Source organism: Anopheles bellator, chromosome 2 (genome assembly GCF_943735745.2).
Source record: "Anopheles bellator chromosome 2, idAnoBellAS_SP24_06.2, whole genome shotgun sequence".
Lineage (NCBI taxonomy): Eukaryota > Metazoa > Arthropoda > Insecta > Diptera > Culicidae > Anopheles > Anopheles bellator.
In genome coordinates this window covers 9,420,062-9,432,719 of record NC_071286.1, presented here as the reverse complement: position 1 = coordinate 9,432,719, position 12,658 = coordinate 9,420,062, and the positions used below count along the sequence as shown (strand labels likewise).

At 50.3% G+C, this 12,658-nt stretch overlaps 3 protein-coding genes across 3 annotated transcripts; all 3 read left to right on the top strand.

Annotated features, from left to right (window-relative positions):
* The first annotated feature begins 887 nt into the window (after window positions 1-887).
* LOC131210365 (sorbitol dehydrogenase-like) lies at window positions 888-2,170 on the top strand. The gene is made up of 2 exons (XM_058203601.1): window positions 888-1,816; window positions 1,888-2,170. Exons 1-2 carry the CDS (start codon window positions 906-908, stop codon window positions 2,069-2,071), a joined length of 1,095 nt encoding a protein of 364 aa, XP_058059584.1. The 5' UTR covers window positions 888-905; the 3' UTR covers window positions 2,072-2,170.
* A 199-nt stretch (window positions 2,171-2,369) lies between these two features.
* On the top strand, window positions 2,370-3,619 carry LOC131209365 (sorbitol dehydrogenase-like). Its single transcript, XM_058202420.1, has 2 exons — window positions 2,370-3,315; window positions 3,387-3,619. Exons 1-2 carry the CDS (start codon window positions 2,408-2,410, stop codon window positions 3,568-3,570), a joined length of 1,092 nt encoding a protein of 363 aa, XP_058058403.1. The 5' UTR covers window positions 2,370-2,407; the 3' UTR covers window positions 3,571-3,619.
* Window positions 3,620-5,151: 1,532 nt separating this feature from the next.
* On the top strand, window positions 5,152-7,559 carry LOC131209946 (PHD finger protein 7). Its single transcript, XM_058203120.1, has 3 exons — window positions 5,152-5,298; window positions 5,374-7,086; window positions 7,161-7,559. The coding sequence occupies exons 1-3, from the start codon at window positions 5,197-5,199 to the stop codon at window positions 7,203-7,205; spliced, it is 1,860 nt and encodes a 619-aa protein (XP_058059103.1). The 5' UTR covers window positions 5,152-5,196; the 3' UTR covers window positions 7,206-7,559.
* The last annotated feature ends 5,099 nt before the right edge of the window (window positions 7,560-12,658 follow it).

Here is a 12,658-nt window from a genome sequence, read left to right as displayed (position 1 = left end):
TGCGCAGTGTTTGTGATATATGAGTCACGTGCTGAAGCTACAAGCCGTTCCCGACCGTATCAGCTGTTTATGTATGCCCGTAGTCGCTTTGCCCCGCTTGCACAGGATCACTACTGCCGCGATGCCGGTGATAAGTGCAGCGACGCAAAAGTATTATATTTGTTGCGTATAGTTCCTCTGCCCGTTAATGGTCCTCGCGGGGTAATTGTGGAATTAGGGATTAGGAGCAGGCGCGGGCTCCATTCGCGTCATACGGACAATCGTTGGCACACGGCACCAACACGGCACGGCACGGGAGCAACCGACTTTGCCTGCGACCAGTTCCCGCGGCTACGACACGCTCTTCAAGTGCTGGCCACCTCCGGGGGGGTGCTGTCAATACTGTTTGATTAGATAACCTTTGGCTTCCAGATAGCTCTCGTCTAGTGCACACGTGGGTTAAGTCATAGGTTAAGACTACACTCACCATCGGGTATGGTTCGCGCTGTTTGTGCAGCATTCAAATCCCCGAAACCCGAGATATCGGAACGTCTATTTAAAGTTGATAGTAGCACCATTGCGGTAGACTACCACTCCATTATTACGTCATTTTGCTGGCGGTCCTAAATTTATTACGCTACTCGTTCCCTTGATTAAATAACGTCGTTGATTCGCAATAAAGTGCACTTCTGAACGGTGGCTTATCGGTGGTCATTATGCGTGCTGTGTGGACAGCGCGTGGCCACCGTGGAAGGTGGGAAGCATACACGATCTTTGACATGGCCCAGCGATCTTCGGAGCATGCCAAACGAACGTGATCATCAACGTGGTATAAAAGATTGGTCAACAGGATGCCATTGGCACAGTCTTCGGTTTCCTGTTCCTGCTTCGCCTTGTCCACTAGCGCAGTCTTAGTCAGAATCATAATGGCTCCACCACAGCAGAATATGGCCGCAGTCTGCTACGGCCGGGACGACTTACGCTTGGTGGCTATTCCGATTCCTGAGCCAGCCTTCAACGAGGTTGTACTGGAGGTAGACACCTGTGGCATCTGTGGAACAGATGTTCATTTCCTTAAGGAAGGTGGATTCGGTGATCAGAAGCTGATTCGTCCACTGGTGCTTGGCCACGAGTCGGCTGGCGTAGTGCGCAAGGTAGGCAGTTCAGTGACCCATCTGAAGGTGGGCGATCGGGTAGCGATCGAACCGGCGGCCGGCTGTCGAGTGTGTGACCTTTGCAAGGCGGGCAAGTACAACATCTGCCTCAATGGCAAGCACTGTCCGACGAAAAACCACGACGGAAACTGTTCGAATTACTTTGCTCACTACGCGGACTGCTGCTTCAAGATGCCAGATCACATGACTATGGAAGAGGGTGCCCTGCTGGAACCACTGGCCGTCGGTGTGTACGCCGGTCGGCAAGCGGACATCCGGCTCGGTAGCAGCGTCGTCATATTTGGGGCAGGGCCAATCGGCTTGATTTGTCTCATCGTGGCCAAGGCAATGGGGGCCACCAGAACGGTCGTTCTCGATTTGGCAAAGGCAGCCAAACGGTTGGACATGGCGAAGAAGCATGGTGCCACGGCCACGATTCCGATCGCCGCCACCGACAAGGAAGATGATCTCGTGAAACGGATCCACGAGGCACTCGGTGGGCCAGCGGACCGTGTGCTGGAGTGTAGTGGTTCCCAATCGGGTATGCGCGTGGCCATTAAGGCAACCCGAAATGCGGGCGTCGTGTGTCTGGTCGGTTTGGGTAACGAAGAAGTGCAACTACCAATGGTGGACGCCATTTCCCGTGAAATCCAAATCATTACCGTCATGCGGTACAACCACGAGTAAGTTCGATTTTCAAATGTTTGGCCTTGATCGTCGAGTTTTATACGTTATGTCCTATTTTCTCCTTCAGCTATCCTGCTGCGATGGAAATTGTGTCCAGCGGGTACGTTAACGTAAAGCCACTGGTGTCCCACCATTTTGATCTAAAAGACGTAAACGAGGCGTTCCGCGTGGCTGCATCCGGGGAAGGTTTCAAAGTTATGGTGCACCTTACGCCAAGGGACAGCAACAACGCCAAGAAGTTTATTAATTAAGTGTGACTTCTGCTTTTTTGGCTTGAAAAAACGATAACGATATTCGATTTCAAGCGAGGGTCTATGGTAGACAGCCCCTTCAACGGTAGCTGATAAATAAAATGCTTATCTGATGGCACCTAGCTCTTTCAATAATAGCAGCGAGATATATTATCTTACCGGCCACAGTGTGATTATGTTGTTTTGCGTAGTCTGTGAGTGTAAACGCAAGCGCAACGGAACACGGGAACATTTAAACAATCGGCCGATGCTGGAAAATTGTCTATATAAGATGCCTCACGCTGGCGGTTAACGCAGTTAGATTGCATAGTTGAACGAAGCAAGACTGCTAGCAGTATGGCCCCCAATAAAAATCTGGCAGCCACCGTCCATGGTCCGAATGATCTGCGTCTAGAGGAGCGTCCCATCCCCGAGCCTGCTTTCAATGAGGTCGTCGTTGAGGTGGACAGTTGTGGAATCTGTGGTACGGACATTCATTTTCTCAAGGACGGTGGATTCGGTGCGCAACGTTTGATCAAACCAATCGTCCTTGGCCACGAGTCGGCTGGAGTAGTGCGCAAGGTGGGCAGTTCAGTGACCCACCTGAAAGTGGGCGATCGGGTAGCGATCGAACCGGCGGCCGGATGTCGAGTCTGTGACCTTTGCAAGGTGGGCAAGTACAACATCTGCCTGGATGGGAAGCACTGCACGACCCAGAAGCACGACGGGAACTGCTCGAACTATTACGCGCAATATGCGGACTGCTGCTTCAAGATGCCAGATCACATGACAATGGAAGAGGGTGCCCTGCTGGAACCACTGGCCGTCGCCGTGTACGCTGGCCGTCGGGCGCAGATTGGCCTTGGCAACAAGGTGGTCATATTCGGGGCCGGCCCGATCGGGTTGGTTTGTCTGATTGCTGCCAAAGCTATGGGCGCTACCCGAACGGTGATCCTCGATCTTGAGCACGCCAAGCACCGGCTGGAGGTGGCGAAGAAACTAGGCGTCACCGGTGTCATCGGCATCCGCAAGGAAGATACTGAGGAACAGTTGGTGCAGAAGATTCACAAAGTGCTTGGTGGCCCAGCGGACAGAGTGCTAGAGTGCAGCGGATCGCAGCCGGGAATGCGCATCGCAATCAAGGCTACACGAAATGCCGGTCGCATCTGTCTGGTCGGGCTCGGGAACAAGGACCACGAGCTACCGATGGTTGACGCGATATCGCGGGAAATCGAAATTACTACCGCAATGCGCTACAACCACGAGTGAGTTCTGCGAGCTTTACTGCCACGAACGTGTTCGGAATGCTACTAATGGTTTTGCTTTTGCTTTACAGTTATCCTGCGGCGCTGGAAATTGTGGCCAGCGGCTACGTCGACGTAAAACCATTGGTTTCCCATCATTTTGACCTGAAAGATGTCCACGAAGCATTCCGTGTCGCCTCGCAAGGTGAGGGCATCAAGATAATGATTCATCTCGCGCCTCGAGACACGAACAATATCGTCAAATTTTCCAACTAGAAATGATAATGTTGTATTATTGTCCCGAAATAAAAGCATTTCTAAATAGAGTGGACACTTTCCGTATGGCGGAGGCAGATAAATGCCCCGGGTTTTGTATGCTATTTTTTAATTTGCTGGTCGTGTAACTGCGGGTCGCGGGTCGTGTTTTCTGCGGGGACAGACGATGCGTAATGGCCGGTCTACACGCTACGATAACGATAACGATATCTGCGTAAATGACGTCTCTCGGAGACGTCATTAATGTCAGTGGCGCAGATCTACAAATCTGAACAAACGAGCATCAATTTGTGAGCAAATTTCAAACAAGTGCCAGTTTGTCGGTTGACTTGTTGATGTTTTGTTTTGGTCTCTTATTTATATTTTGGACGCTTCATCAACGTTCGCGAAAGTGTTTAACTGAATTTATAAAAATTTACGAAAGTCTTGTTTGAAATTTGTTCACAAATTGATTCATTCGCTTGCTCCAGCTCGTCGGCCACCATGCCGATCAGTTCGCGGTAGTCACACCGATTGATCTTAAAAACGCACCCCTTGTACTCCTCGGAAGTCCGCGTTAAGCCTTTCTTGTCGTCCTCCTCACTCGAAGCGAGCTTTATGCCGTATACAGTTTCACCCGCCGCGTCCACCGTCTTGAACTTTCAGCAAATGTACGCCTCGAACTTCTGTTCCTTCATCCACTCGCTGCTCAGCTTCGTGTCCTCGTGCATTACATTACATTGCTGGAGAAGAACGTCGTAACGCCGGTATCGCAAAGCCCAAGAGTTTTCACGCGTTCGGTAACACGTTCGCACAAAGCGGGCAAGCGGCAGGTTACCTCTGGAACAGGAGCAAGGGGCCCTTCTTTGTGCGAACAAACTGACCCTGTTTTGAAATTTGTTCACAAATTGCATGTCAAGTCTTCAGATTTCCACCCGCGGCAGTGACATTTATGACGTCTCCGGAGATGTCACTTCATGCGATATTGCATTGCAGATCGCAGCGTTTGGACCGGCCTTAACATGATCAGCTACAACTGTTGGAATTTGGATTTGATCTAAACAGAACTGTTAATATTCAACCAGCCAAAAGGTCAAAATACTAATACAAATAATACAAATACAAATAATACAAAATACAAATATTACAAATTAATTTTACGCTGTATTTACGCTTCTTGTGGCCTCCCAGTGTGACAGCAGCTGACAACGTACTGTGCGAACGAGTGCCATCTGTGAATAACGGCTCGGAAGCGGCTTCACTGGGCAGATTAGCGCGTTTGTTGTCTCATTTGGCATTCGGTGGATTGTGACAATTGGTGATCAGATTGTTTAATTCATTTTAATCAGATTTTAATTCAGAATATGGTTTTATTCGTTCGATTGTCAATTAAAAGAAACTTCAGTCAAAGGTTGCAAAGTGCAAATGAGTGTAGGAAAGATGTTTAAACTTTTGTCGCATCGCGCAGCGAAGTGTCAACTGTCATTGTGCGTGCTCCGTCACACCGCCATCGCCGCCGCTCTATTTACCGCCATCAAGCTAGCTTGGAAAGTCAACGCACAAACGGTTAACTCGCTTAGAAAAATGCGTATCGATTATTGTTTGAAGAGATGGCACTAATGTTTCCATCCTCGCCATAGTAGCAAAATGAACTCAAGGTGTTTTCTGTGCAAAAGCTCCGAAAATGACGAACTGCTGTACGGCAAATTCTGCACGAAATGGGACCTTTCGGTTCATTATTACTGTTTGGTGAGTAAACGAAGCGGCCTAGAAGGTGTTTTGGTGTTAATCAACGTTTTTTTTACCAATCAACATCCCCCTTAGCTTTTGTCGTCGAATCTGATACAGAACGGTGAGAGTGATGCGGTCGGTATCTTTGGGTTTCTGGAGAAAGACATACGGCAAGAGCACAGGCGGACGAGTCGCTTCCGGTGCTATATCTGCAAGCAGCTGTGTGCGAACGTAACCTGTTGTTTTAAGAAATGCATCCGAATGTTTCACACCGCGTGCGGCATCAAGAACGGGTGCCTGTCGCACTTCACGGACACGTTTCAGTCTTGGTGTGCGGCACATGTACCGCTGAACACGGAACAGTCGCGGCATACGACGACGGAACCGTGTGCGATTTGTTTCGATGAGATGGGCCGCTTCAATAGAATCTCCTCGATACAAGCCCCATGCTGTCGAAACGGATGGTTCCACCAGCGGTGCATGAGAAAATTCGCCCAATCGGCCGGGTACTTTTTCAAGTGCCCGCTCTGCAACAACGCGGATGCTTTCACGCTGGCGATGCGCCTGCGGGGCGTGTTTGTGCCGCAACAAGATGCTGCGTGGGAGCTCGAACCAAACGCATTTCAGGATCACCTTTTTCGGCCCTCGGAGTGTGACGCGGAAAACTGCAAGTGTCCTGATGGTCGCACCGTAGATACTCGGGGCGGCTGGTGTTTGCTGATTTGCGGTTCGTGTGGAGCTACATCACGGCACAGGCAGTGTATGGTGTCGTCGGAAGCAAGGTCCTATGTCTGCCAATCGTGCCAACCCATCATTGGAGAAGGGGTCCTCTTGGAGGACGATGACAGTAGCGAGGCGTCGCCAACATGTTCACAGGAGGAAAAACTCGAGGCTGTTAATGGTATCGGTCCGTCTCCTGGGTCCGAGTCTGGCATTCAGTGCTCCAGCAGTGAGGAATCAGTGGTGCGGCATGTTCGAAGGGACCGAAGAAATCTCCGGATGCGTATAGCTTTGCAAGAATCGGATAGCAATCAATCAAGTGTTAGTTCCGTTGACATCCGACTACGAAAGGTACGCAGAGCCCAGCAGCGGATCGTTTCTGATGATTCCGACAACGATAAAGAGAAAGAGCAGTCCTCTTTGGTCAGCAAATCAAAAACCGTGAAAAGGGAAGAGTCGGAAGATGAGGGTTCCAATTCTTCCGGTACCTCTTCACTATCCATCGGCTACACTCGAAGAAGACGATCGAAGGTGATCAACAGAAAAAAGCCTTTATCCCTCAAAGTGCGTTCAGACACCGACAGCTCTTCGCCGGAGATGAGTTCCAGCAGCGAAGATCAACCCTTGGCCCTGCTTAAGAAGACTTCAGAGAAGATGCAAAAACAAAGCGATCCGCCATCGTCTAGTGATTTCGACAGTAGCGTTCACATTGCTGCTCGGGCTTCGAAAAGAAGGCGCGTGTTAACGGATGAAGACGAAAGCGTCGAAACGAAACCGTTAAACGTTTCAAATGAAGAAAACATCAACCCGCATCGTGCTGAGCTGGGAGAATCTGGCGAAGGATCGAAAACACCGTCGGCTAGTACAACACCGCCGATGAAACCTTGCACTAGCTCTGCGGCGAACGGCGTAGTAAGCCGGTCTGCAGAGAAGCAGCAATCAATTCTAAAGTATGTGCACTATCGGTCTTCATCGGGATACAAAAGTACAGTGGATAAACTTGCTGACGGCTCTTCTAAAGAAATGAAGAAATCAGGAAAAAAGCGATCTGACTCAAAAGGCGTTCGTGCAGACCGCAAGCGGAAGGTAAGCCGAAGGAGTCTTTGATAGCTGCGACACGGAGAATGCAATAATGCTACTTCCAACGTTTCTCTTTTTAGTGCTATGGACAGCCAAAGTTACTTGACTACTTAAGGAGCTGTTAAGTGGCTGACGTCTCCGAAGGGCCGGTCATGATCAAACATTTTTAAATTTGTCCATTCGTGAGTCGTGCTCTCGCGGTAGCACCCGAGCGATCTGGCGAGCTAGTCACTCGTCACGATTGTTGTACTATCGATGGCGCGAGCAACGTACTCAATGGTTCGATTGAACCGAAAGCAGAACAACGTGTAATCTTTAGCAATCACCGTGGACGGTACCGACCACATCGTTTCTATCGAGTGTGTATTTCGTGGGTTTAATTGTGCATTCAAAATATTGTGGAGCGAAGTGGTTGAGAAAAGTTAAAGCGAAGTTTTTAGAATTGTTTCGATGTTTACCTCTCAGTGTTTTTAGCCATAGCAAATAAATAGTCAAAAATAGTCAATATGTTCTGTTGTGTCCTGTCCGACCACGAAGCGACCTTTACTGAGAAAGCTCGACGCTGGTTGCTGTCACTCGCTCCAAAAGTAGCCGTTGCTCGCTCATACAATCATTTTCCTTTTCGCCTGCACGCCTTGGAAAGCTTTACGAGTTTCCCGCGAGATCGAGCTTTCGTTGGAAACGCGAATTGATTGTGCAGTTCATTTTTTGCGGTGGCATAGTGCCGGCGGAAAGACGCATTTCACCCCATCACCATCGAAGACCCGGTAGGAGCAAGGGCGCCAGTGCGTGCCGGCAAGCGACAAGGAGCCACAGAGTGTGCCAGAGCGAGACAGTCGCTGGTGCGTTCATCGCAAACTGGTTGGTTCGCACGATCTCTGGCGCAAACCACAGTTCAACTTTTCTCGTCTTCGCCGTCGGTTCGGGTTGCCGTGCGTGCGTGATCGGCGGATTGGTGCGCGATAACCGTTGTCTCGTAATTTCGGGTGCCCCCTCGATAGAGGTTCTCAGTCGCGTCGTGCGATGCGACACTTTGCTGGGCAAGGGTTGACCGTATCAACTTCCGGGTCCGGGTGTACGGCTCCCCAGGGCCCATGTGAGAGGGCTGCGTTGCCTTGTGTGCCCGGGATTAACGAAGGCGCACTCGAGGTGTAGCAGATTGCATCGACGTGACCCGACTCGACCTCTGGGCTTGTGTTTGTAAGCTGCCTTTGTAAACTGGGTGCAACAGCTCAACATACGGCTTGGTGTGCATGTGTGTGTGTGTGACTGAAGTGGGCTTCTAGCTTATTGTTTCGTTGAAAATCCTACGATTCAATCCGGCGTGCGGCGATCGTGCAGAGATCAACGTTCCCATCTGACAGCTGACAGAAGCTGCGCACGAGGACCGATACCGGGATACCGGTAATCGCAGTGATCCACGACCGCGAGAGCACGACCGTCCATCACGGCTGGGTTGAAAATAGTAGCAATGGAAGAGTAGTAATGATGTAGTAATCTTTCCTATCATCAGCGCGAGTGGTCCGTGGCGGCGCGTGTGTCTGGCAGGGCGTGTGCGTGCGATACTGTATTGTTGTTTGGTGTGCGTGAGCTCGACACGGTGTTTTTGTTTTGACCCATCCGTTCCCGAGTGCCGCGACAATCGACAGGAAAACGCGGTCAAAAGAACGGAAACGCGTCGCGCGACTCGCGTTCCCGCCGCTGCGCTCTGTGTGTTTGTGATTGTTTTTTCTACGTCACAGCAGCAGTGCGATCGTCAAGTGTGTTCTTTCGATCTCTGCTCGGCCGGCCGGACACTGGAACGAACGAGACGGCGAATGCGGTCTGAGCCGCGGCGAGCCGGCTGTTGATAAGAAAAAGGGTAAGAAAAGGGCAAAGAAAAAAGGGGAACGTTTACTGCTGCTGCTACGGCTATGGTGGCGGATGGTGGCGAAGGTGTTACTGATGTTGTTTTTATTGTTACTGACGCGCGATTGTCTGCCGCGCGTGTTCGTGATCGACGATGATCGTCGTTGCTGTTGACGGTTTGATTAGAATCCTCCCGACCGACGCTGCATGAATTCCACAGGGAACGGCGTACAGCGAGATTGAAGACAACAACATTCAAATTGGTCCCACTTTTTTAACCAACTGCGGGGCATTTTCGGTTTGCTACCAATGTTCGAAATAAACGAACTGGCCGTCACGCCTAACCACGGCTGATTGAGTGCCGTCCCGGAGGGTGTTGTTGTTGTTGTTGCTATTGAATTGTAGAGAGCTATCACATTGGTCTCTTTATTGCCCGCTAGAGTCTCTGGGCAATGGGCCTCAACCGCTCCGTTAAGGAGACCGTTAGAACGAGCCAAAAAGTGAACGCTGCAAGAAGAAAGCGAGAAGAGAGAGAGAGAGAGAAGGAGAGAAAGAGCGAACGGGCGAACGCCCAGCGCCAACGGAAGCTTATCAGTGAGCTCTTATCGTGTTTTCGACCAGCAAGCAAGCTGTTACCGGTTTCGAAGCGATCGTTCTGCCGCTACAATAACTGAACCGCCAATCGACCGGAGGCGGATGTGTGCTCGGAAGCGGCTGCGGTTGTCTCACTCGCGCGATCTAATGATTCCGCGAGCATCCCGATCACTCGACCGATAGAGGTAAACGCTGACAAGGTAAGTAACGGGGTGGTGGAGATTGGTCCCAGTTAAATGCAGCTGCAAGGTCGTCTTGAACGTCACTCGGTGTTTATTTTTTTATTAAGTTTCTGCGATCGGCGATCTGTTTGACTGATCAAGCGTGGCCACATTAGCATCAGCATCGGGAGCGCCGTTGGGTTTCTCGTATCCGCTGACTCGAATCGTTGACAAATGAGAACGAGACACCGATTTGATATGAAAAAAAACATAAACATACGGTAGAATGTCATCGGAGTCGAAGGTTACTATTCGGTGAAGCGCGTTGTTGAACCGATACAACAAGATGCACAGTTGATGTACCGCAATTGAACCGGTTTCCTCTTGGTCATCTTCACCACACATACACATACACTATCTCGTTCTGTCTCTCTTGGTGTCTTTTTTCATCTTCTCACTCATCTATCGCTGTGGGTGCACGTTGTGTAGTGAACACTTCTTGATCGTGACAGCAGACAGCGACCGTCCGTCGGAATTTGAATGTCATTATTTAGTCGTCCCCGGCATAGGCTAATAATTTTGAACACTCAGAGTACACAGAATAGTACATGCTATTTACAAAGCGCTGAATGTATTTAAAAATCGGTTTATTCATTAGCGCTTGAAGGGGTTGTAACTAACGAGTTAATCGGTTGTAGTTTTGTTCATTCTTCCAAAACTTTACCTTCTAGCCCTTGTCCGTTCTATTGGAATACGATCCAAAAATCAAACCTCTAGGTTCTTGGGCGACGGAAGGAAAGTAAAGACGTGTTCTGTCCCCACCCCCTGCTCTTCGATAGGGAGTGCCAATTGCTGGTGCAGGGTTTCAATGTGATTGCGATTAGTTTGGTGACAACGCGTGCGCGGTCAAATAAACTCTTCTCGACAGTTTCCTCTTCAAAGGCGTTCGACCATCATTCGACGAGAGCTGCATGCGTGGCAACGCGTGTATGCGTGTAGACTGTATCCGCTAGGGTGTGGGTGTGTGAGGTCATTTCATCCCACCCTCGGCCCCGACTGTTTTGCACACCCACCGGCGACCATTCCACTCGCGCAACTCATCAAACAGCAAGACATTCGTCTCGCGATTTGCGCAAAGGTTGCGCCTTTGGTTGGTGAGCGAATTGTGACCGTGCGCCGCCAAGACGCGCGGCACGAATTCGTTTCTTGTCTCGGTTGCCCTCATTTCTTCGCTCGATCTCCTCAAGCACGCGCGCGCACAAGCAAACCGGCGTGGTGACATTTATCGTGAAACTGCCGCCGCGCCCGCGCGACCGACAATGGAGTCGCTTAACTTTCTGAACGGTAGTGCGCCTCGTCGGCCAGCTGGCGGGCGGCTTTTCGGAAGAGCGCGACATCGGAAGTGGTTCGTTAGATAGGCCGTCGCATGGCCAAGGGGTACTTACGGCTGGAGAGAAAAAGGGGCAGTACACCAAGATCCACGGGGACGGTCCGATCACTGGGGCATTCGATCGCGTACCCTTGAGTAGTAACGCTCACGTGGGACCTTCTTCAGCTACCTACCGTTCGAATGCTCGGGACTAAATAGGAACCGATTCGCAGGCGTTCGCCGAAACCTTGTTCGAGTTTCGTCCACTGCGTTGGTGGCCGCTGTTTAGAGGAGACGAGAGACAAGGTTACGACGGTCATGAGCAACAGTTTGGGCAGCAACCTTTGGCACGGGCTTGAAACGAAAATGGGTTTGTTCTCTATTGAAATGTCGGAATTTGAAAGCACGCCTTGTGGCGAAACTTGAACTTGAGCAACGGCCTGAATACATCGAAAGTACGTTCAAAACGTTCTCACAAACGGGGCCGGGCCATCGACGTTCGATCTATCGACCACTGCGAAAGTGTAGTTTTGTCCGTTGCTTGACAGGTTCGAATCTCACACCAATTAGTGTGTGATAAAGAAGTTTAGTGCCCAATCTGGCTGTTCGCACCCTTTTCCGTCTCGCAGAACGTACGAAGTTCTACCAGGTTGCTAAATCTGGCCCTAAATCGAATGAACTCCAAAACACTGTTGTTTACCGAACTGAAGGCTGCACAGGCATCCGTTGGGCTGTTCTATATTTGGTAGATAATATTCGAAGCCCGACGAAGTGATCGTGCTCGAAACGAATTCACACCTCCTTTCTTCCGACTTTTGAGCGTCGAAAACCGCAGCGCCTTCATTAGCACACGTCGCGGATCATATTTATCTGGACGCCTCTCCTATAGTTGTGGCCTCCGGGGGCAGGCATCCGTAACGGCCGATCGTGTTTGATGGAGACCCAAATGCTCGGCGCCTCTTGTTTTGGGTTGGAAAAGATTATATTTATAGAAGATCCATCTACGCGCAGCTCGGGGCCAACTGAGCGCCCATTAACAGTAAGCTGTTGTTCCGGCTTTGCTGTCACAATTTTGTGACCAAATTCGGAGCACGCCGTGATGATGGAGCCGCCTGGTAGAATTGAAAATTTGCTTATCGCCACGCGCAACTTACAGGTATGTTAATCTATCTCGTTGCATAAAAGCATGTATGGAAATCGCTTTCCGGAGCAAGCTAACGGATAGATTTTTTTTAAATTGTCTTTCCAGTACACTGCTTTAAACCGTCGGCCAACAGTCGTGACCGCTGGCCGCTAAGTAATTGCTATAAACGCCACCGTTGTCGACAATGCGCTCTCATGACGTTCGTTTGACTGTTTTTGCCGCCCGATTGATGCGACTCTTTGTGTGCGGTGGCCACAATTGTATTGGCGGCCACGTTTGCAATTGGCGTTTGTTTACTCTTGCCCTACTGGCTACCGGGCTGGTGGCCGGTGGCTAATAAATTCGTTCGCCGCACTCGGCGCAGTGTCTTTATTGGTCATTTGGCCCGTTTGTTGGTGTTGTTGTTATTGCAACCAAGAATAGATGAAACGTGTGTTCCATAAAATGGACAATCCTTTTTTT